Raw genomic sequence first — 23,957 nt, 5'->3', positions numbered from 1 at the left:
GTCACTAAAGCAAATATTACTGCGACTATAGTATTTTTTCACTTTGGCTAGCTATAATAAAGTCAAAAAAAGGAAGTTAAAAAAATTACCAAAATGACAAAACAAGCTTGATGGAGCCAAAATTTCCTGACAAATCTTTTTAAGGGCTTGCCTCACAGAAGAGCCCACTGGAGCATCATTCAAAGACCATTCACTCTTTCTTTGGTCTCAATTCTAAAAAGCCATATATATTTAAAACCATATATACATAAAGTAATAGCTGACAATATGACAGCAAGGGACAAATTGGAAAAATTGCAAAATTCCAAATATACTATTAATCTGGGACCATTTAAAACTGTAAGATCTGAAGGACTTCACACTAAATTGCCTCTGAGGACAGAGTTGGTGATGCACAGATTGCTTTTTTTCACTATGGTTTATTTTAAATTAGGGAAGTTCATATTACACTTAAGAAATAATATCAGGGAATTCCCTGGTCGCCTAGTGGTTAGGATTCAGGCTTTCACTGACGTGGCCCAGGTTCAATCCCTGGTCGGGGAACTGAGATCCTGCCAGCTACGTGGCACAGCCAAAAAAAACAGAAATAATATCAAAAATAGTTTAACTTATAAAATCTCAATCTTTATAGCTTAAAAGGGTTTCCAGTTTCTATAACTCTCACTAATATAGAAAACACTATTTTCATGTCACAACTTAATTACTCTTAAAATTTCCCAACTCAAAATTTTAGTGCTCCTTTCTTTTAAAAAATTATTTGAAGAGACTATTTGAAGCACCTTTTTGCCCAAAATAAATTACCTTACATACCAAAAAAACCCCAAGAATTATTTTCTATTTTCAAATGATTAGAATAGATCACCTTTATATTGAAGAGCCAAGGTTTCATGGCATCAACTTCAGCTTGCCCTTTGCTAAGGTCATAGACAGCAAGATACAGGGCTCGTTGGGTCATAAAGTGTGGGTGAGTGCTGTAGAATTCCTCACAACCTAAATAAAGATTAGAGAATTTTTTAGCCTTCCAGAAAATAGGCAAGAATTCTTCATCTTCTTCAAAAATAAAATTAAGTGATACTATCCACTATTTATCACACAAAGAAAGAGAAAAACAATAAAAAGATGATGGTTACATGACTACACTGGCTTTTTACTAGGGACTGACAACTCTTCACATGTGTCAGCTACTTAGCTTCAGCTGGCACGTACTGGTTCCTAACATTTCCTTCCATGGCTTCTCCATTCTGGTGGCAAGGGTAGAATTAGGAGAAATAAATGGCTTTGGAATAATTCCATAGGATCCACCAGGCCTCTTTGCAGTATTGGAACAGAAAATTCAGTTTTTAAATCCCTGTTTTAAAAAGGTGTGTGAATAAAAAATTCTAGCAAAATAAATACCTGCAAAATCCCACACATTTAGAATGAGGTCTTTCTTCCCTTTGCCTCTTATTTGGATGGGCCAGTCTTTCACGTCTATGCCAACTGTGGCACCTTGCATCCCAAGATCTGATTTCTTGATTTTCATTAATTGCTGCAATAAGGTGGTTTTACCACTCCCGGTATTTCCCACAATCATAAGTTTCATTCGGTTATAGGGCACAGCCTTTTTTAACCGCTGTTGAAGAAACCTGGTATTTGAAAAACAAAAATAAAATAAACTGCTTAGCAGTGTACTTATGATATAGGTGAATTCTTATGCACTGAATTCTTTTAAATATCAAACTGTTCTAAAATACAGTATGCAAAAGAGTGCATAGCTCACATAATTAATAATGCATGTGTCTTTCAATGCACTATTAATGCATATATTTTGTTAGTGATGTTGGTGTAGTTGATAATGATCGGCAGCATTATCAAATATAATGACATTCTATCACCAGAAATAATCAAAATTTCAAAATATGTTTGTAATACTCATTAGAATTTTATACACAAACACACACAATTTCTTTAAATAACACAAATAAAACCCTAAAAATTATAAAGTATAAAATTTTACAAAGCTCATAGGATAAACAATCAAGGTAGAGTATATAAGCATACTGCTATACTAAATTTTGATAGTGAGGTCATATTTGGCACATTATACATGTGTATGCGTACATATATTCATGTATGGTATACATAATGTATACATTCATATATATCATACATGCATATACATAATGTAAATGGAAAGGGAGAACATATTGGTTAAATTATAAATTGATACATATAAATGATTATACTATTAGCAGATAATATGTTGCTGTTCCTAATAGTCTTAATGCGAAAATAATTGAAACTAACTAGAAGTGCTGCAGGTGGCTAGCAATACCACCTTTAAATTAATAGTATATTTAAATGTTCTCAAAAATAAAATGGATATAGAAAGATATATTTTAACTATGTTAAAATGTTGCCACAGTTTAAAATTAGAAAAATAAACTAAATCACAAGTGAATCTTAGGGAATATTGACTGATTAATTCTCATAACTAATAGGAATCTGTCCAACAATCCTGATGATCTGAGCAAAAAGCATAATTATTTTCTTGAATTATTTGATGCTCTAGAAAACAAGATCTGGCAGATCAGATCTTGTACCTGCTGTTATTGAAATCAGTCATTTTCTCACATACAGCTTATGTTCTGTTTTCATCACCAATAAACAAGAAAATCAATGGTCCAAATGTCTATTTATTAAGAATTCATTCTTTGTCATTCTTTAAAAAAGCAAATGAGGACTACAATTTCTAAACTACTCCAGGTCTATGTTCTCTCTGAAAATGTTAAATACGTTTAAAAATATTTAGTTATATAGTAGCTTGATAATATAGCATAATACATCGAAAACCAGTTCTACTAAATGTTTAGTAAGAATTGAACAAATTTTTATATGAACATCTTTTCCAGTTTCAGGAAGGAAAACCATGGGAAATAATTGTGTAGGGTGAGGGCTAGTCACATTTATTTAGCATAGTTGGTGAAAAGATTTTTTTTTTTTCAAATTAAATCACACTCAGGAGAACAAAAAAACAAATCTTTGTTCGTAAAAAGAGACAAAAAGCTAAATATAAATTAAGAAACTTTAAGGAAGAGATTTAGGTAACTAGTTCACTCGTAATGCAACAATTATTAATTGTATGCCAGACTCTGTGTTTGGTGCCAAGAATGAAATAGTAAGTAAATGTAGCCATGGTCCTTGACTTAGTGAACATTATAGGCAAGTCAAGGATACATTGAGAGGTGATAACTGAGCTGAAACCTGTAAGATAAATATAGATAGCAGTAGTTTTGTGGAAATAAAAATAAATGATTTTACAGGTAGGTAACAATAAGAGTCATGTGCTCAAACAGTAACAATAAGACTAATGTGCTCAAACAGTAACTAATGTGCTCAAACAGTAACAAAGAGTGGAATAAAGTTCATTATTAAAGATATTTGAAGTTCATAAAATATAAAACCAGAAACAGTGATATGTGGAAGTTTTGGTGGTTTCAAAAATGATCAAGTTGAGTAGGTTATCAGCTTCCTAGGCAAAACTGATGTAATTTTATATCACTTAAGTAACTATAATGCTTTAAGATATAACAGACATATGATAACTATTTGCTAGTTTGCTATTTGAAATGCAGCTTGAGAAGTTATAATACTATGCTTTATTTCTTTAGATTGTATAACTGGTAACAAGAGACCAAATAGTAATAATTTCCTTTTAGAGTCCCTTTCTACTGAAAAGCATGATAAGGAGAAGCCATTCTCTCAACCTTAACTTGGCTAGGAGGAAATGAAAAACTCTGCAGTGGCACCAAACAAACCCATTTATTAAATAAAGGGCAAATGACATATCAACGTTGGATGGTACTATACATTTTTTTCTTAAATTGTAACTATATATCCATCAAAGTCACAAAGAAGGGATATCTGAAATAAATTTAATAAAAACAAATGAAAATAAAATTATCTAACCTTATGATGTCTTTGGCTTTACATCCTATGTGTTTAAAATCAAAATTAAGATGCAGTTCATCCAAAGGAAGATCCCATATTTTGCTTAATTTCCCCATTTCATTGGGAAAGGATCTCAGTTCCAAGTTGTAACTAACATCAAGAGATGTCAGATTTTCAAGACAGCCAATCTCAGGAGGAATCTTAATGAAATAAAAAAGGGTAAATCCTGTTGGTGGGAAGAAAGAAATGTGTGCTGCCAAAACACAAGATGCTAATAGGAAACAAGAGAGGCTCAGAGATCCCATCAGCACCTTGCACAGCCTCTCAACAGAGTTCTAAAACTTTCCAAAGGCTTGTCATAGTTTTCATTATAAATGTTTGAAAACATACATATAAAGGACTTACCCCAATCTATGTCATTTATTTATAATCTTTAAAAACCCATTCTGCCTTAGTAACATATTTCATCACTTCACAACACTGAAAGTAAAGAAGTTTTTTATATGTATCCAAAACCAATCATCTGTGGCTTCAGTCTATTCCCTCACACTGTGTTCTTCAGTAAAACTAAAGATCTAATCATCACAGACTTATGTACAACTTACTGTTCTTAAAATACAGCTAAATGTTTATACCTTAAGTGGCATAAATATTGGAATTTTTTTCTCTTCCAAATTTTTAAGCAATATTCATTACTTCTATAATAGCAAACATTAATTTGCTGAAAAAAAAGTCAGGTATTCAAAAATATTCAGTTATTCTGAACCTCATGGTTTCAGACACTGTACTCTTTTTGGCTTTTATAGGCAATAGACTTGAACCTGGAAAAAAAAAAAGTTTTCTGGGACAAATGAATAATCAATTTCATATTTATAACAGAGACCTGTCCATTTGGGTGAATGCAGAAATTTAAGAATGTGGAAAAGAATGTCAGCTGAAAAACACAGGCTATATATGGCCCGGAGACAACTTGAGAAATGCAGCGTGTCTGAGAGTCTGTTAACAGATTAGCGATTTTGTGATAAATTGACACACTTAAAGCATTACACACATTCATAATTAAATATATATATATATAAATATTCAAAATAAAATAGAGCACAAAAAGTGATTTTTTAAGGAAATTAAGCATTGTTAATATACCCATTTACCTCAGGGTAGGATTAGATCTTATTCAAAAAGTAAGCAATATCAAATAACAGATTTTGAAATGATCATTTGTGATAATGCAAATTATAAAAGCATATTTTCAAACTGGCAATAATTCTAAACAAATAAAGATGACCTCTTACCTCTTTCAGTTTATTATGAGAAAGATGTAGTTTCTCTACTCTAGACCATGCACATGCTTTTTCACTCAAGTCCAAGATACTGATCTGATTATGACTAAACAAGAGTTCCCTTAAGTTCAAAGATCTCCAGTGCACAGGACCTGGTAGATATTGAATATCATTGTTGCTCATATCTAAGGACCGCAGGCTGAAACAATACAATGTCAAGATAAAAATCAAATGAGTGTTTCCAAAATACATGAAATAACATCACAAGTAATTTTCACCAGAGTGAGAAGAAGGTATAACTTTAAAACTAACATTATTTATATATGAGTACGTACGTGTGGTTTTTTGTGTGCATAAAGGTATATACGGGCTAGGAAAAAAAGGCATGTCTCAATAGGAACATTTTAAAAAGGACCAATAAAAACAAAATTGAGGCCTAATTTCCCTACTTCAGAAACATAAAAATGTCAACCATAATGAAAGACCAAGTGTTTTACAAACACTTATGATGCATGAGAAATCATAATTAACAAAGGCAAAAACAGTCATTAAAATTCCTGCCTTCTATACAAGATTTACAAATATGTAGCCTCCATTTCTCTATTCAATTTCACTCATACCTGGAGGGATTCTTCAGAGGTTGGGTCCTTAAGTTTACTATCATTTTTAGCAGCTTGCCTCAGTGTGAAAAATATCATAACATTGAGCATGATGTCTTGTATACAGTAGGCCCTCAATGTAAATTTGTTGCTTTCAGGCAGGAATAGCTACCCAAAGTTTGCAGGAAATAGCAGAAAAACACATGTCACTTGTAAATGTACATGTGTAGGAAGAATAAAGATAGTCAACAACTGTGGTATATTTGACTATGTAAAAGGTTGCCTGGCCTTTTACGACTGTATCCTGATCCCTTTCATCCAGCATATTTGAAGTATTATGAATTAATTCTAAGCTCAAATAGCTGTACTGCCTGCTAGACCAAGATTCAGATCTGCAGAGCAACATTATTGCTCTAATTTTTAAATGATCTAGATTTTGCCCTAGTTACCTTATAAAAATGTTGAAAACAAGAAAATTAATTTGACTATATTAAAGACATGTATGTCTAACAAACAATGCAACTGAGACAAAGTTGAAAATCATCAGGTTGTTCAAAGGCAGTGTCTCTTAGCTTTAAGACTAAGCTTGGAGACTGAAGCTGGCCAGCCACATGCTCATTGGTGAAACAAAAGAATAAATTTTAAAAATACATATAAAACACTAAAATGTATACCTGAAGATGGTGTCTAAAGGTATAGTGTAATTAGGGACTGGATAATATTTTTAGTTCTCTGGGAAGAAAGCTTTCTTATGACATGCATCTTCTAATGAGCTTTTATAAATAGGTGGCTTCCAAACACATTTTCAAGAATAAACTATGTTTAAAATATAGGACCGACGACCTGTATTCTATAGATGTCTGTATGTCAGAATTAAGAGTCTGAAATCAAACCACCAGTGTTTAAGAACTGTGACTTCAGGCAAGTTACTTTCTCTCTCTTATGAAATAGTGTTCTCATTATAAAGTGGAGATGATAACAGTAAGTATTTCATAGGATTATTAGGAAGACTAAAAAGATGATCCACTGTTAAGCAGTAAAATACAGTGTCTGACACATTCTAAACCTAGACTTAAATTAACTATTATTCATCTGTCTCACACCTTCCATGGCTAAATTATAACTAAGTATTACTTGCCTGTATATGTATATATTTGCACATGTACCTCGATGGATTTTATTTATAATAAATAACACTAGTAGAATAGTTATTTAAGATTACAACACATTTGAAATCTAATTAATGCCTGGATTTGTAGTTAACAGGAAGCTTTTATTTTTAATGAAATTAACCAAAAATATCCCCAAATACTTTGAACGACATAAATTATCCTATTCTTCACCAAAAATGTCACTCAAACATAACTTAAGTATAATTTCAAAGTTAATAGTGTTTTAGCAACATAATCCCCAAAGCAAGTGAAATTTTAAAAGTTAAAGTGACAGCTAGTACAATCTCATTTGATTATAATAATGCAACAATTAATTACTCTTAAATTGTTTCTATACAACAGCACATTAAATTAATATAAAAGCTAAAAAGTCCAAATAACAATTCACATCTTTTGTCTAATATTAAAAGTCAAACATTCATAGATTTAAAAACATTAAGTTTAGTAGATTTAGAAATCAATTACATTTATACGTCTAAGTTAAAACCATGTTTCTGAAGGTTCTGTTCCACCTCGTGTGGTTTTTAAAATTAAAATAATAAACTTACTGTGGAAGATTTAAAATTGCTTCCGGAACACATGTAAATCTGTTTTGAGATAATTTTAGGCTTGTCATGGAAGAAGGCAAAAAAGGCATAGCAGCTAAGAGAAAATGAAAGTGAGATAATGGACATTTTAATCACTTTAACTAGATTTCCATTAGATTCTACAATAAGAGCAGCTACCAATGATCTGTCACATAATTTAATTTCCATTCTCACACTGACAATAAAATAATTCTACTTTTAAAATAAATTAATACAACCACAAAACATTAAAACAATACACCATAAGACTCTTTTAACCTGAAAGCCACAAAAGTGTCTAAATATAAATTCATCTGTCCAACATCTGTACAAAGTAGAAATCATTAGAATATTCATTTCAAATTATGTGTGATATTATGTGACATAAATTATAGATTAATTCAAATTACTCTGAAGTAAGTCTAACAAAACATTTTGGAATATTTTACTAATCCACAATATAATATAAAAATAAAAATTCCCTATAACACCATCTTGTAAAGAGTATTCTATGGAATAATTATGGATGTTACTTAATAAAAGTATTCTTTGATCATATGACCTTAAGAGATTAGGGACCTCTCCACAGAGATTTCTACCTTGAATTTGGTGTTATTTCGATACATGTTTTTGTACTTTTATGATGTATGTATCCACAGGTAATACATATTACTGTTTTGCATTACATAAATATTATCATATTGTACATGTCTATATTCAATTTGCTTTTTCATGTAACAATTTTTTTAGATTTATTTTTCATGTTGATAAATGCATCTTATTCATTTATTTTAACTGCTACATAGCATTTCCATTGTATGAATACAGCCAATTTATTCATTCTACTGTTGATAGACATTTACATTCTTTCCAATGTTTGGCTACTATGAAAAATGCCATAATAAATATTCCTATGCTTATGCTTACTTGCTGAATACTCAGTGCCTATGACAATGTTTAACAAATTGTCAAAAAAACCAAAAAGCAAAAGGGTCTTCTGTGAACAGTGAGAGGATGCCTCTATTGTATGTAACCACTAGTAGAATTCCTGAACAGTAGGGCATCTACAATTTCATTAGAAATGCCAAATTTCCCTTTAAGACAGATATGCCAATTTTGTCAGTTATTCCTAAGGTATTTTATATCTTTTGAGACTAAAAATACATACTTTACAAAAAAAAAAGAGATTAGGGAAATATTATGCAAAATAAAGTGAAATATCTCAGAGCTGTCAATATTCTGGTATATTTTATAAATTTCCAAAAGGGAAATATAGTACAAGGTACCTCCAAGGAATAAAATTCTATGGAACATAATTTTGGAAACTGAGCAAATCAAACAGACTGTTTTCTCATCTGTAAAATAGTGCAGCTAAATCAGATGAACTCTGAGATTCTTTAGAGATCTGAAAATCTGTGGTTCTATGGAAGTGGCTTGAGAAATTATTTCTTAGCATTTTCAAGGTTAAAAATATGAGTTATGTTTTATCCAGAAAATCTTCGAGGGTCAAAATGTTCCAGGACATTACTAGACGCTATCTTCCTGAGAAGCAGAAAGGTACATGCTATACCTCACCCATTTCCAAAAAGTATTTGTAGCAAAATAAATTAGTAGAAATGATTCTCCACTTAGGAATTAAAAGTCTTAAGGTTCAGATTCTATACGGAAGACTGATAAAATCAAGGAACTGAAACTTCATTTCACATGGGAATTTTTAATGGTTGTGGTCCCACTCAGGTATGACCTCCATAATGCGTCTTCCCAAATATAAAACCACTTCTAAAATTATTACAAAGTTGTGCAGTGCAAACAGATTTTTTGAACACAGGTATGTTCAAGCTTTCACAACTAATTAATTAATTCTATGCCCCTGAACATGTCACACAAAAATCTCAGTGCTTCAATTTCCTCAATTAGTCAAGCAGAGATCATACCTATCCTACCCTATAGGATTTTTGTGAGATTCAGCTGAGATAACATATTGACCATAAGCTAGCCTTAGGGTCCCTCAGATGCTCTTCTTTCCAGACCTAACTTAATTAAACGTCACAGACACAAACACACTTCCCTGCCTCCACAGTCTGGATCAGATCCCCTTGAGGTACCCTCATAGCATCTTGAAACTTCTCCTCACAGCACTTAGTACGATATACAATTACATTTATTTATTCCATCATTATTTAATGACAGTCTTCTGAACTTAACTACACGTTCCTTAAGGACAGAGACTGGGTTGCTTTACTCACTAGTGAGTGAATCACTCTATTCCCCAGTTTCACTCTCATGGTAAGAACATGGTCAATATCCAAAGAGGGTGGAAGGAAGGGAAAAAGAAGGAAAATAATTCTATGCAAATTAATATGGATTTTATTGTTAGTAGTTTCTCAAAGTTCTGGAAAAATAAAATATTTTAAAGTAAGTTGTCAAACTATATTCTGCTATTAAACAGTATTAAAAATTATTTTACCAAGTCAGCTATAGAATAGGCATGTGGGTGGCAAGGTATGCATGGCCTCCATTAAGGAAGATAAAATAGGGAAAGTTCCCATTTATTTCCATAGAAATATTCTGTTCCTCAATATTAGAACTTTCAGACAGGCTACAAATGAACATAATTCCCTGTTGTCTCACATGCTAAGAGAACATAGAGTATGCCAGGATTTTTAACAAAAGTGATGATCATATTGTGTATTATTATAATATTTTGCACAGAGCAAGAGCTCAATGAACACACATTAACCAAACTAATTTAAAAACTTTTAAATAATTAATTTTATTTCTAAAAAATAATAATAGTACTTATACTCCAAAAAACTGCTGAAGAAACTTCAGTAGGAAACTCAGTATTTCTGCTTCAAGCAGCTCAGGCAACTATAAGCATTTTTAGTATAATCCTGTAAAAGGAACCACAGTTTAATGACTATCTGCAGTCCAAGATATTGACATTTTAGCCTATGACAATAACAACATGTTAAATACTGTAATACAATTTTTAATATTAAAATTTTTAATTTTTTAATATTAAAAACTAGACTTTTTTAGAGCAGCTTTAGGTTTATAGAAAAATTGAGCAGAAAATACAGAGAGCTCCCACATCTACCTTTTCCCCTCACCATCACCACCCCAGACACATGCATCTTTTCCCCATTATGAACAACTAGAATAGTTTGGTATACTTGTATGTATAATTGATGAGCCTATATTAATAAATTATTATTAACTAAAGTCCACAGTTTACAATAGAGTTCACTCTTTGTGTACTATATTCTGTGGGTCTTGACGAATGTATAATGACATGTATCCACATTACAGTATCACACAAACTAACTCCACTGCCCTAAAAATCCCCTCTTCTCCACCTAGTCATCACTCCCTCCCTCCCAAATCTTGGAAATCACTGATTATTTTACTAACCCCTTAGTTTTGCCTTTCCCAAAATGTCATATAGTTGAAATTATACAGTGTGTAGCCTTTTCAGATTGGCTTCTTTCACTTAGCAATATGCATTTAAGTTCCCTCCACATTTCACGGCTTGACAGCTCATTTCTTTTTATCACCAACCTGCTAACTTGATATTTAAAACTCCAGCATAATATTTAACTGAAATGCCACTTTTAAATCCCCACCTAAAATGTCCATATATGGCTCATGCAATTACATTTATTTGTTGCATTTGACCCATACAACACTCAAAAGGACTGGAAGGAGAAGACATATAAAACACTTACTAAGAAAATTCATTCTGGCACTTAAACTCTCCACTTTAGGACAAGTCTCAAGAAAGTCCTCTGATAGAGATGAAATGTGGTTTTTACTAAGGTTTAAAATCTTCAGTTCCTTCAGGCTCAAAGGGGAACATATTCCTGAGATTTTATTTCTAGTCGTAAGAGACAAAATGAAGATTAAATGGCATAAATTCACATGCTTTGAAGAAAAATAGTCAAAATATCTTCAAAAACAGCATTAAAGCATGTTTATTAATTTTAAAATTAGTTTTAAAAATTTAAGTCAATTGATAGAAGCTGTATTATGAATTTCCTCAGTCTTTTATCACATTACCATGTAAAACTCATTACTATGGAAACAATGTCATTGTATGTCAACCTTATGAAATTTCAATGTGAGGTGACCCTTTTTTCTTCAATGAACCCCTTTCTTACCCTTCTAAAATGAGCTGTTCAAGTTTCTCTACCACATCACCGAGATTCTCAGGAAGAAAAGATAGCTGATTGTAGGACAGGTTAAACTGTTTCAAGGTTGAGCACCTCACAGCCCGATCCAAAACTACTGAGGGTCCAATGTCGTTTCGAGAGACGTCCAGGTTGGCAATACAATTCAGTTTCAACAAGTAAGGGGGAAATGATGTAAATTTATTACTTTGCAAGTCCAAATGTGTCAAACACTTCAGAGTCTGGAAAGACAATATTTTAAAATTTTTAAATGAACCACCTGAACAACTTAAGATTAGCTAATATTTCTGCCTTCCATACCTCTGGTAACTAGAACCATTAAGAATTTTCAAAAAAATTGAAAACACAATCTACAAGAGAACTTCAGTATACTGACTGGTACTACCTGCTCTGCTATAAAATGGGTAAAGCCAGGAAAAATATAACAGGTAGACGGTCAAAAGCAGGCTCACAGAAATAAGGTTTAGAGTCTAATTCAGCTTTTCTTGTAAACTATTCCTGCAATGAGTAAAATGGAAGAATAATAGGCTCCAACAAATATTTGAATTAATGAGTTAATGAATAAGCAGTATAACATAATCCTGGGAATATAGTTTTTAACACTAGCTTTTAGAAATTGTTATACATTTTAATATAAATAAGATTTACCATAAAGTAGTCATGTATATAATACACATTTTATTTATAACCTCCTCTTTTATTTTCTATTTTTTTATTTTTTTAATTTATTTTATTTATTTATTTTTGGCTTCATCGGGACTTCGTTGCTGTGCACAGGCTTTCTCTAGCTGTGGTAAGCAGGAGCTACTCTTTGTTGCGGCGTGCGGGCTTCTCATTGCGGTGGCTTCTCTTGTTGCAGAGCACGGGCTCTAGGCATGAAGCCTTCAGTAGTTGTGGCATGCAGGCTCAGTAGTTGTGGCTCGTGGGCTCTAGAGCGCAGGCTCAGTAGTTGTGGTGCACAGGCTTAGTTGCTCCACGGCATGTGAGATCTTCCCGGACCAGGGCTCAAACCCATGTCCCCTGCATTGGCAGGCAGATTCTTAACCACTGCGCCACCAGGGAAGCCCTAACCTCCTCTTTTAAATGAAACGTTTTGCTTCAAATCTCTATTTTCTATTTTTAAGCAATTTCTAATTTTACTATGATAATAGCAAAACTTCCATTTATGTATCATATCAATTTTTAAAATGTTTGGTATGAATTACTGTCAAAGGGCTAAACTACCAAAAAACAATCACTTCCTTATTCTCCTCCTTATATATCAATATATGTACTTATTCTCATATGGAATTCTAAACAGTTTAACATGATTATAAAGGCTTATTAATGGATCACTGCCCAAAAAATTTGTTTCAAAATTTCCATCATTGTTTCAGATACTACAAGATTATTCAGAAGGAAAGATTTTTACATTGTTTATTCCCAAGGTTTAATCAGCAAATTTTCTTGTAGAGACAGTTACAAGCAGTAACAAAAAGTCCCATCTAGTGGTGCTGACTTGAAATTTCCTTACAGAAAGTTATGAGCTGGCCCACTCTTTGAATGCCCTAATGTATCTCACCTTGCCATGCGCTCTTCATTCTCTTTGTTTCAGCTAGGCTAAATTCTAGTTTTCTTTTACTTACTCTTTAGTAAATATTGACGGTCTACCAAGTGTCAGTCATTAATTCCTTCACAAATTAGTTCAGTAATCATCTATCAAACCTCTACTATATGTCAGACCTTAGTAGGCACTGGGGATACACATGAACAAGGCTAAAACAGTTCCTGTTCTCAAGGAGTTTACAATTTTGTGAGGACAATATATCTTAGATCAAAATTTATAGTAATGAGCACTGGAAGAAAAAGAGTGGATGCCGGGGAAAGGTAAACCAGATGGTAGCCAAACTAGCCTGGAGGGAAGACAAGGAGAAGAAAGGAAGAAGATGGTAAGGAAGTGACATTTAAAATGAGGCCCTTTATGGGAAACTTCCCTAATATGGGAAAGGAAATAGTCAATCAAGTCCAGGAAGCACAGAGTCCCATACAGGATAAATCCAAGAAGAAACACACCAAGACACATATTAATCAAACTATCAAAAATTAAATACAAAGAAAAAATATTAAAAGCAGCAAGGGAAAAACACCAATAACATACAAGGGAATCCTCATAAGGTTAACAGCTGATCTTTTGGCAGAAACTCTGCAAGCCAGAAGGGAATGGCAGAACATATTTAAAGTGATGAAATAGAAAAACCTACAACCAAGATTATTCTACCCAGCAAGGATCTCATTCAGATTCGATGGAGAAATTAACAACTTACCAGACAAGCAAAAGCTAAGAGAATTCAGCACCACCAAACCAGCTTTACAACAAATAATAAAGTAACTTCTCCAGGCAGGAAACACAAGAGAAGGAAAAGACCTACAATAACAAACCCAAAACAATTAAGAAAATGGTAATAGGAACATACATATCGATAATAACCTTAAATGTAAATGGATTGAATGCTCCAACCAAAAGACACAGACTGGCTGAATGGATACAAAAACAAGACCCCTATATATGCTGTCTACAAGAGACCCACTTCAGACCTAGGGACACATACAGACTGAAAGTGAGGGGATGGAAAAATATATTCCATGCAAATGGAAATCAAAAGAAAGCTGGAGTAGCAATTCTCATATCAGACAAAATAGACATTAAAATAAAGACTATTACAAGAGACAAAGAAGGACACTACATAATGATCAAGGGATCGATCCAAGAAGAAGATATAACAATTGTAAATATTTATGCACCCAACATAGGAGCACCTCAATACATAAGGCAAAGGCTAACAGCCATAAAAGGGGAAATCGACAGTAACACAATCATGGTAGGGGACTTTAACACCCCACTTTAACAAATGGACAGATCATCCAAAATGAAAATAAATAAGGAAACACAAGACATAAATGATACATTAAACAAGATGGACTTAATTGATATTTATTGGACATTCCATCCAAAAACAACAGAATACACTTTCTTCTCAACTGCTCATGGAACATTCTCCAGGAGACATCATATCTTGGGTGACAAATCAAGCCTTGGTAAATTTAAGAAAATTGAAATCGTATCAACTATCTTCGAATACAACACTATGAGACTAGATTTCACTTACTGGAAAAAATCTGTAAAAAATGCAAACACATGGAGGCTAAACAATACACCACTTAATAACCAAGAGGTCACTGAAGAAATCAAACAGGAAATCAAAAAATACCTAGAAACAAATGACAAGGAAAACATGACGACCCAAAACCTATGGGATGCAGCAAAAGCAGTTCTAAGAGGGAAGTTTATAGCAATACAATCCTACCTCAAGAAACAAGAAACATCTCAAATAAACAACCTAACCTTACACCTAAAGCAATTAGAGAAAGAAGAACAAAAAAACCCCAAAGTTAGCAGAAGGAAAGAAATCATAAAGATCAGATCAGAAATAAATGAAAAAGAAATGAAGGAGACAATAGCAAAGATCAATAAAACTAAAAGCTGGTTCTTCGAGAAGATAAACAAAATTGATGAACCATTAGCCAGACTCATCAAGAAAAAAGGGAGAAGACTCAAATCAATAGAATTAGAAAGGAAAAAGGAGAAGTAACAACTGACACTGCAGAAATACAAAGGATCAGGAGAGATTACACAAGCAACTGTATGCCAATAAAATGGACAACCTGGAAGAAATGGACAAATTCTTAGAAAAGCAAAACCTTCCGAGACTGAACCAGGAAGAAATAGAAAATATAAACAGACCAATCACAAGCATTGAAATTGAGACTGTGATTAAAAAATCTTACAACAAACAAAAATCCAGGACCAGATGGCTTCACAGGCGAATTCTATCAAACATTTAGAGAAGAGCTAACACCTAGCTTTCTGAAACTCTTCCAAAATATAGCAGAGGGAGGAACACTCACAAACTCATTCTACAAGGCCACCATCACCCTGATACCAAAACCAGACAAAGATGTCACAAAGAAAGAAAACTACAGGCCAATATCACTGATGAACATAGATGCAAAAATCCTCAACGAAATATTAGCAAACAGAATCCAACAGCACATTAAAAGGATCATACACCATGATCAAGTGGGGTTTACCCCAGGAATGCAAGGATTCTTCAATATCTGCAAATCAATCAATGTGATACACAATATTAACAAATTGAAGAATAAACACCATATGATCATCTCAATGGATGCAGAAAAAGCTTTCAACAAAATTCAACACCCATTTATGATAAAAACCCTCCAGAAAGTAGGCATAGAGGGAACTTACCTCAACATAATAAAGGTCATATATGACAAACCCATAGCCAACATTGTCCTCAATGGTGAAAAACTGAAACCATTTCCTCTCAGATCAGGAACAACACAAGGTTGTCCACTCTCACCACTATTATTCAACATAGGTTTGGAAGTTTTAGCCATAGCAATCAGAAAAGAAAAAGAAATAAAGGGAATGCAAATCAGAAAAGAAGAAGTAAAACTGTCACTGTTTGCAGATGACATGATACTATACATAGAGAGTCCTAAAGATGCTACCAGAAAACTACTAGAGCTAATCAGTGGATTTGGTAAAGTAGCAGGATACAAAATTAATGCACAGAAATCTCTTGCATTCCTATACACTAATGATGAAAAATCTGAAACAGAAATTGAGGAAACACTCCCATTTACCACTGAAACAAAAAGAACAAAATACCTAGGAATAAACTACCTAAGGAGACAAAAGACCTGTATGCAGAAAACTATAAGACACTGATGAAAGAAAGTAAAGATGATACAAACAGATGGAGAGATATACCATGTTCTTGGATTGGAAGAATCAACATTGTGAAAATGACTATACTACCCAAAGCAATCTACAGATTCAATGCAATCCCTATCAAACTAGCAATGGCATTTTTCACAGAACTAAAACAAAAAATTGCACAATTTGTATGGAAACACAAAAGACCACAAATAGCCAAAGCAATCTTGAGAAAGAAAAACAGAGCTGGAGGAATCAGGCTCCCTTACTTCAGACTATACTACAAAGCTACAGTAATCAAGACAGTATGGTACTGGCACAAAGACAGAAATATAGATCAATGGAACAGGATAGAAATACCAGAGATAAACCCACGCACATATGGTCACCTTATTTTTTATAAAGGAGGCAAGAATATACAATGGAGAAAAGACAGCCTCTTCAATAAGTGGTGCTGGGAAAACTGGACAGCTACATGTAAAAGAAAGAAGTTAGAACACTCCTTAACACCGTACACAAAAATAAACTCAAAATGGATTAAAGACCGAAAGGTAAGGCCAGACACTATCAAACTCTTAGAGGAAAACATAGGCAGAACACTCTATGACACAAATCACAGCAAGATCCTTTTTGACCCACCTCCTAAAGAAATGGAAATAAAAACAAAAATAAACAAATGGGACTTAATGAAACTTAAAAGTTTTGCACAGTAAAGGAAACCATAAACAAGACGAAAAGACAACCCTCAGAATGGGAGAAAATATTTGCAAATGAAGCAACTGACAAAGAATTAATCTCCAAAATATACAAGCAGCTCATGCAGCTCAATATCAAAAAAAGAAACAACCCAATCCAAAAATGGGCAGAATAACTATAGACATTTCTCCAAAGAAGATATACATATTGACAACAAACACATGAAAGGATGCTCAACATCACTAATCATTAGAGAAATGCAAATCAAAACTACAATGAGGTACCACCTCACACCAGTCAGAATGGCCATCATCAAAAAATCTACAAACAATAAATGCTGGAAAGGGTGTGGAGAAAAGGGAACCCTCTTGCACTGTTGGTGGGAATGTTAATTGATACAACCACTATGGACAACAGTATGGAGGTTCCTTAAAAAACTGAAAATAGAACTACCATATGACCCAGCAATCCCATTACTGGGCATATACCCAGAGAAAACCATAATTCAAAACGAGTCATGTACCACAATGTTCATTGCAGCTCTATTTACAATAGCCAGGACATGGAAGCAACCTAAGTGTCCATTGATAAAGAAGATAAATGGATAAAGAAAATGTGGCACATATATACAATGGAATATTACTCAGCCATAAAAAGAAACAAAATTGAGTTATTTGTAGTGAGGTGGATGGACCTAGAGTCTGTCATACAGAGTGAAGTAAGTCAGAAAGAGAAAAATAAATACGGTATGCTAACACATATATATGGAATCTAAAAAGAAAAGAAAAGAAAAGAAAATGGTTCTGAAGAACCTAGGGGCAGGACGGGAATAAAGACACAGACGTACAGAATGGACTTGAGGACATGGGGAGGGGGAAGGGTAAGCTGGGACGAAGTGAGATAGTGGCATGGACATATATACACTATCAAATGTAAAACAGATAGCTAGTGGGAAGCTGCCACATAGCACAGGGAGATCAGCTCGAAGCTTTGTGACCACCTAGAGGGGTGGGGTAGGGAGCTTGGGAGGGAGACACAAGAGGGAGGAGATATGGGGATATATGTATATGTATAGCTGATTCACTTTGTTATAAAGCAGAAACTGACACACCATTTTAAAGCCATTATACTCTAATAAAGATGTTAAAAAAAAATGAGGCCCTTGTGACTTGGGGGATTTAGTCAGGTAAAGAGGAGGATAGAGTGGGGATACATTTTAGACATTGGGGTAGGGTTAGGGATCACCTTTTTTTCTTCTCTCTCCCCAGATATACAAACTTTAGGGGAAAAATATCACTTAAATATATTTAAAAATCATGCAACGTTGGGCTTCCCTGGTGGCGCAGTGGTTGAGAACCTGCCTGCTAATGCAGGGGACACAGGTTCGAGCCCTGGTCTGGGAAGATCCCACATGCCACGGAGCAACTAGGCCCGTGAGCCACAATTACTGAGCCTGCGCGTCTGGAGCCTGTGCTCCGCAACAAGAGAGGCCGCGACAATGAGAGGCCCACGCACCGCAATGAAGAGTGGCCCACACTTGCCGCAACTAGAGAAAGCCCTCGCACAGAAACGAAGACCCAACACAGCCATAAATAAAATAAAATAAAATAAAAATCATGCAATGTTGCTCTTAAAATATGTCAAAATTATGGTAAATTTTATAAATTAGAAAAAGGGAAATGTACTTGCAACAAAACTAGTTTTTAAAAAACAGGTATAATTCTTTTTCAAACCTTGCAGTTCAGTTCAAGAATTTGTTTAAAAATTTAAACATTTGTATTAAGATCGTTTTGTCCGTATATCTTCTTTGACTTCTATAGTACATAAAAAAGGGATGAACAAAGTCAGTAGTCAGAGGACTACCCTATCAGCAGACTATTTTATACTTTAATTTTTATGAAATAGGAACTTTGAGCATAAAAATCAATTTTTAAGCTGCACATAATTTTAAAACTCAACGCCTTATGGATAGTTTAGTTGAGCCTCTGTATTTTGCAGATAAGAAAATTAGGGTCTACAGCAGTTGGAGTAATATGTTCTTACTGTCACACAGTTGGTAGCTGAGCAGAGCCAGGACCGCCAAACCAGGTCTAACCTAATTTAAACAGTTTAAGTTGTCCTACTAGAATTAAATAATTGAAGGCATAATCAACACATAGCCTTGTTAGACTTTAATACTTACCATGTAGCATCAGGACAGAACCTCGAATTCCTTTTTAATCACATTTCCATTTCCATTACCTGCCCCCAAAGATGCTTCTGGAATACCACACAGACTAAGATATTTGTATGACAACCAGAAGAATGGGGGAATTATTGTCCAATGACACAAAAACAGAACGTTCCTTTTAAAGATTTAAGCATGCAAGTTAGATATAAATGTAAAAGCTCTTCAAATATCCTGAGAATTATAAGGATAAATTAAACTTACTTCACATAGTTGTTGTGGAAAGCTCGCGAGTGCATTCTGGTGAAGTTCCAGCTTTTCAAGATGCTCCAAATGACCACTTATACAGGATTTCTGGCTCAGGGCATCAATATCTCTTAGTTCATTTGCTGAAAGGTCTAAAGATGTAATATATTCTCTCTCAGAAGCCAGGGAAGAAAGGCTCTCTGAATGCCTCATATGTGATTGGAATTTTGATGCTCCTTTTGTCAAAAACAAACAAACAATGGAAATATAAGCAAGTAATTTAAGTTCATATGGTAAACGTTTATGGATCACCTACTACTGTCAGGCTCTCTTCAAGGCACTGGAAATTCAACAGAAAAGCAAACTATGGAACTTACATTACAGTGACAGAGATACACAGTAAATAATAAATATTTAATCAGGTGGTATAAGTAGTGTAAAAAAACAACAGACCTGAAGAAGAACATCAAGAGTGGCATTGGTGAGGGTATTATTTACATTTCAGGAACACAGTAGGAAGGATTAAAAGTGGCCTGTATAACATCATAAGGCTAAATTTTTAAACCTATAATTGAATTTCATTTTTCTACAGTCTATGGAATCATTAGGTAAATATAATTTGAAGGTTATGTGAAATTGGCATCAAGAAAATTTGCATAATCAGAGGAAATTTATCAAAGTGCTGTATTCTGCTCAAAATATCTATTTACTTGTGATTACTTTCAAATACTTACTGAGTGAATCATCTGAAGTCAATATTTTTCTTTTTCTCTTCAGTAAATCTTCATGATCAAAAATGGGTCCCTATTAAATATTTATAATAAAATTACCATCATTTTTTGGAGCAAAGAGAACATTTTCCTATCTGGTTTCTTTAGGAGTCACTATAAGATTACCAGCTAAAGATTTCATGGGACCAAGCCATACCATAAGACACAGACCTAGTCTGGGCTCCATAGACATGAAGCTCTAAAAAGAAAAAAGAGTAAAACCATTTTAAAGTGTACAGAGCACCTATATGCCCCAAACATGCTCAAAAGTCTACAAATGTAAGTTTAAAATAGCATACGTGCACGGACACACATACGTGTATATATAGAAAAAGGGAGAGTTTTCTCACATTAGGGAATTTCTGCACCAATAGCTCCTAGCTTTGGCACACAATTTCAGTTATCGAAAGAATGTCAAAAAATATATACAATATTTAACTGCAGTTTTTACAATATAACTTACCAATGAATTGGAATGTCTTTGCAAATTTGGTGAGCAACGCTGCAAGGCAGGATCTCGGTAAAATTCTCCTATGCTAATTGAATTTGATTTCTTTTTCACAAGAAATGAGCCTTCACTTCCTATTTTTAAACAATAACATAGAGGCAAGTAAGAAAAGCTGACCTAATCATAAGATGATTAGGATCATAAAATGATTAGGATTAGCATAGTAGTTCAATCACAAAACATTAAACACATTTTCATGAATGGAAATTGCCCAATTCCTTTCATAACATCTTTAAAATAGAAATGATAAACTATGTCAGCTTGTCATTTTCAAATTCAACTACATTATTCTTCATCCACAAATATTTATTGAATGGCTGTCACAGACTAGACACTGAGTAAGTGCAGGATAAAGATAAGCAGGAAAAATAATCCAGGCCTCATATGAGCTCATAGTACAGCAGGAAAGAGCCAAGTAAAAAAATAGTTACAAGTGCTACAATAAATACATGCATGTTCAGGAGGCAGAGAAAGTTTATACATAAATCTGACCAATGTTATTCCTTTCTGGTTCTCTGAATTTTGCTTAGAAAATTTTCGAATCTTGTTTTAAATATTGGAATCACACTGAATTATTTAACATTCAGTAATTTTGAGTACATCTCTGTTTGAATTACATATTTTATAGTTTCATTTATGAAATGACATTAAAATAAACACAATGAGTTTAGTGGCAATATTGTTTTGAGAGAGAAGAGAATTACTTTTAAAATAACGGATTTTCAAGAAAATAAGGATCAATATTAGTCATATTTTAAGGATAAATAATGTAGAGCCATTTTTAAGAACTCATGAGATTTTAAATTCTATCACTTTTTATCTTAGAAGCATAAAGAATTAATTGTGTCAAAACAAATTATAAAATTTACAAATCCAAAAATCAATTATTTTTACGTTAGCATTTCTGATGTTTTCCTTTATTTAAAAATACTTAAAGAGAATTCTTCTTTATCCATGATGGTGTAACAAACACTGAACTTAATCTCCCCACAACAAACAACTAGAAAATTGGACAAATTTTTTTAAACAACTGGTTTCAGACATTGGGCTGCAGAGAGTACAGGACTGTGTAATCCCTGAAAGAAGGGAAACAAATTATGTGAACCTTATGATCACCCTGGCATTCTGCCTGGAGGCAATTTAAGGGCCATAGGCACAATGAGAAGGAATTTAAACAAAGCCCAATGGCTTTCCTGAGATGAGGAAATGGAGATCAGTGTTCATGGAGACTAACTTAGCTGGGAGTTCCAGGAGAGAGTCATGGAAAAAGAGCTCCAGTAATCTGCATAGGGATTTCCTATAGCTGTGCACTAGAAGAAATGTAAAAGGGAGTTCTTCAGGAGGAAGGAAATGATACTAGATGCAAACTTGGATCAATATAAGGAGTTTAAGTCATCAAAAAAATGTATAGTATTTAATGTATGTGCACCCAATAACAGAGCTTCAAAATACACAAAGCATAAACTTATAAAATGAAAAGGAAAATTAAGAACTTGATAATTACAATCTCAACATTTTGTTCTTAAATATAACAAGTAGAGAAAAAAAATCAGTAAAGATATAGAAGACCTGAAAAACATTATCAAACAAGTTGACCCAATTTCACCCAACAACAACCAAATACATTTTTTTAATTGCACATGAAACATTCACCAAGATAGACCACACAGTAGTCCACAAAGCATGTCTCAATAAATGTAAAAGGACAGAAATCATCAGAGTAGGTTCTTTAACCACAGCAAAATGAAATTTGAAACCAATAAGAGAAAGCTATGTGGAAAAATGTCCAAGTATTTGGAAAATAAACAACACTCTTCTAAATAACTCATGAGTCAAAAAATCACAAAGGAAACTAGAAAATTTCAAAAATGAATGTAAACAGAATATATAAAAGTTGTGGGATGCAGCTAAAATGGTGCTCAGAAGGATCTGCATGGTCTTAAATGTTTATATTATAAAATTAGAAAGCTCTAAAAATCAGTGTTCTAAGCTTCCATGTTAAGAATCTATAAAATAAGAGTCAAAATCTAAATAAGTAAAAAAAAAAGAAAAAGAAAAAGAAAGAAAAGAAAAAGCAAAAATCAATGAAAAAGAAAATGGACAATCAGTACAGAAAGTCAATGAAACAAAAACCTGATTCTTTGAAAAGATCGATAAAATTGATAAACCTTGAGCTAGACTGAAGAAGGAAAAAAGGAAAGACAAAAAATATCAGTGTCAAGAATTAAAGATCAGATATCACTAATGATCTTATAAACATTAACAGGACAATAATAGATTATAAATAACAATAAACAATAAATTTGGCAACTTATGTAAAGTGGACAAATTCCTTGAACATTTCAAATTACAAAAACTGACAAAAGAAGTAACAGAAAAATCAAAAGAACCATAAATTTATTAAAGTTATTATATTTATAATTAAAAAGCCTCCCCCCCCACCGAAAAGTACTCCTAACCTACAAGGCTTTACTCATGAATCCTATTAAACATTTAAGACCTCTCCTACACAAATTCTTTCAGAAAACAGTGGAGTCAGGAGCACTTTCCAATTCATTTCACGAGGCTAGCATACTCTCATAGTTACAACAAAACAAAACTACAGACCAATATCCCTCATAGATGCAATATCCTTAACAAAATTTTAGAAAATCAAATCAAATAATATATTAAAAGGATAATACACCATAATCCAGTAAGATTTACCCCAGAAAAGCAAGTTTGGTTTAACATTAGAAAATCAATCAATGTAATTAACTAAATAACAGAATAAAGGGAGAAAATATGCCCATTTCAACAGATGCAGAAAAGCATTTTCCAACACCCATTATGATAAAAAGTCTCAGCAAATAATTACTAGAAACAAGTTTCCTAAACCTGATGAAGGATATCTATTAAAAAAAGAAAAAAAAAAACTACATATAACATCATACTTAATTATGAGAGACTGAATGCTTTCCTCCTAAGTTTGGAAGCCAGGGAACAATGCCTACTTTTACTACTTCTATTCAGCATAGTACTGGAGGTCCTAGCCAGTGTAATAAGACACGAAA

The 23,957-nt window shown here is 33.3% G+C and overlaps 1 protein-coding gene across 2 annotated transcripts in view; it reads right to left on the bottom strand.

Annotated features, from left to right (window-relative positions):
• LRRK2 (leucine rich repeat kinase 2) overlaps positions 1–23,957 on the bottom strand; it is a 139,254-nt gene that overhangs the window by 49,236 nt on the left and 66,061 nt on the right. For both annotated transcript variants that reach the window (XM_059935648.1, XM_059935647.1), the window contains exons 21-30: positions 20,860–20,978; positions 20,361–20,430; positions 19,645–19,862; positions 11,708–11,958; positions 11,276–11,424; positions 7,530–7,623; positions 5,223–5,409; positions 3,949–4,130; positions 1,396–1,625; positions 863–990 (exon numbers count right to left, since the gene is read on the bottom strand). In XM_059935648.1, coding sequence (XP_059791631.1) covers positions 863–990; positions 1,396–1,625; positions 3,949–4,130; positions 5,223–5,409; positions 7,530–7,623; positions 11,276–11,424; positions 11,708–11,958; positions 19,645–19,862; positions 20,361–20,430; positions 20,860–20,978 — 1,628 coding nt within the window. The remainder of the gene's footprint in view (positions 1–862; positions 991–1,395; positions 1,626–3,948; positions 4,131–5,222; positions 5,410–7,529; positions 7,624–11,275; positions 11,425–11,707; positions 11,959–19,644; positions 19,863–20,360; positions 20,431–20,859; positions 20,979–23,957) is intronic.

This window comes from Balaenoptera ricei, chromosome 10 (genome assembly GCF_028023285.1).
Source record: "Balaenoptera ricei isolate mBalRic1 chromosome 10, mBalRic1.hap2, whole genome shotgun sequence".
NCBI classification, from domain to species: Eukaryota; Metazoa; Chordata; class Mammalia; order Artiodactyla; family Balaenopteridae; genus Balaenoptera; species Balaenoptera ricei.
This window is presented reverse-complemented; position numbering and strand designations above follow the sequence as displayed.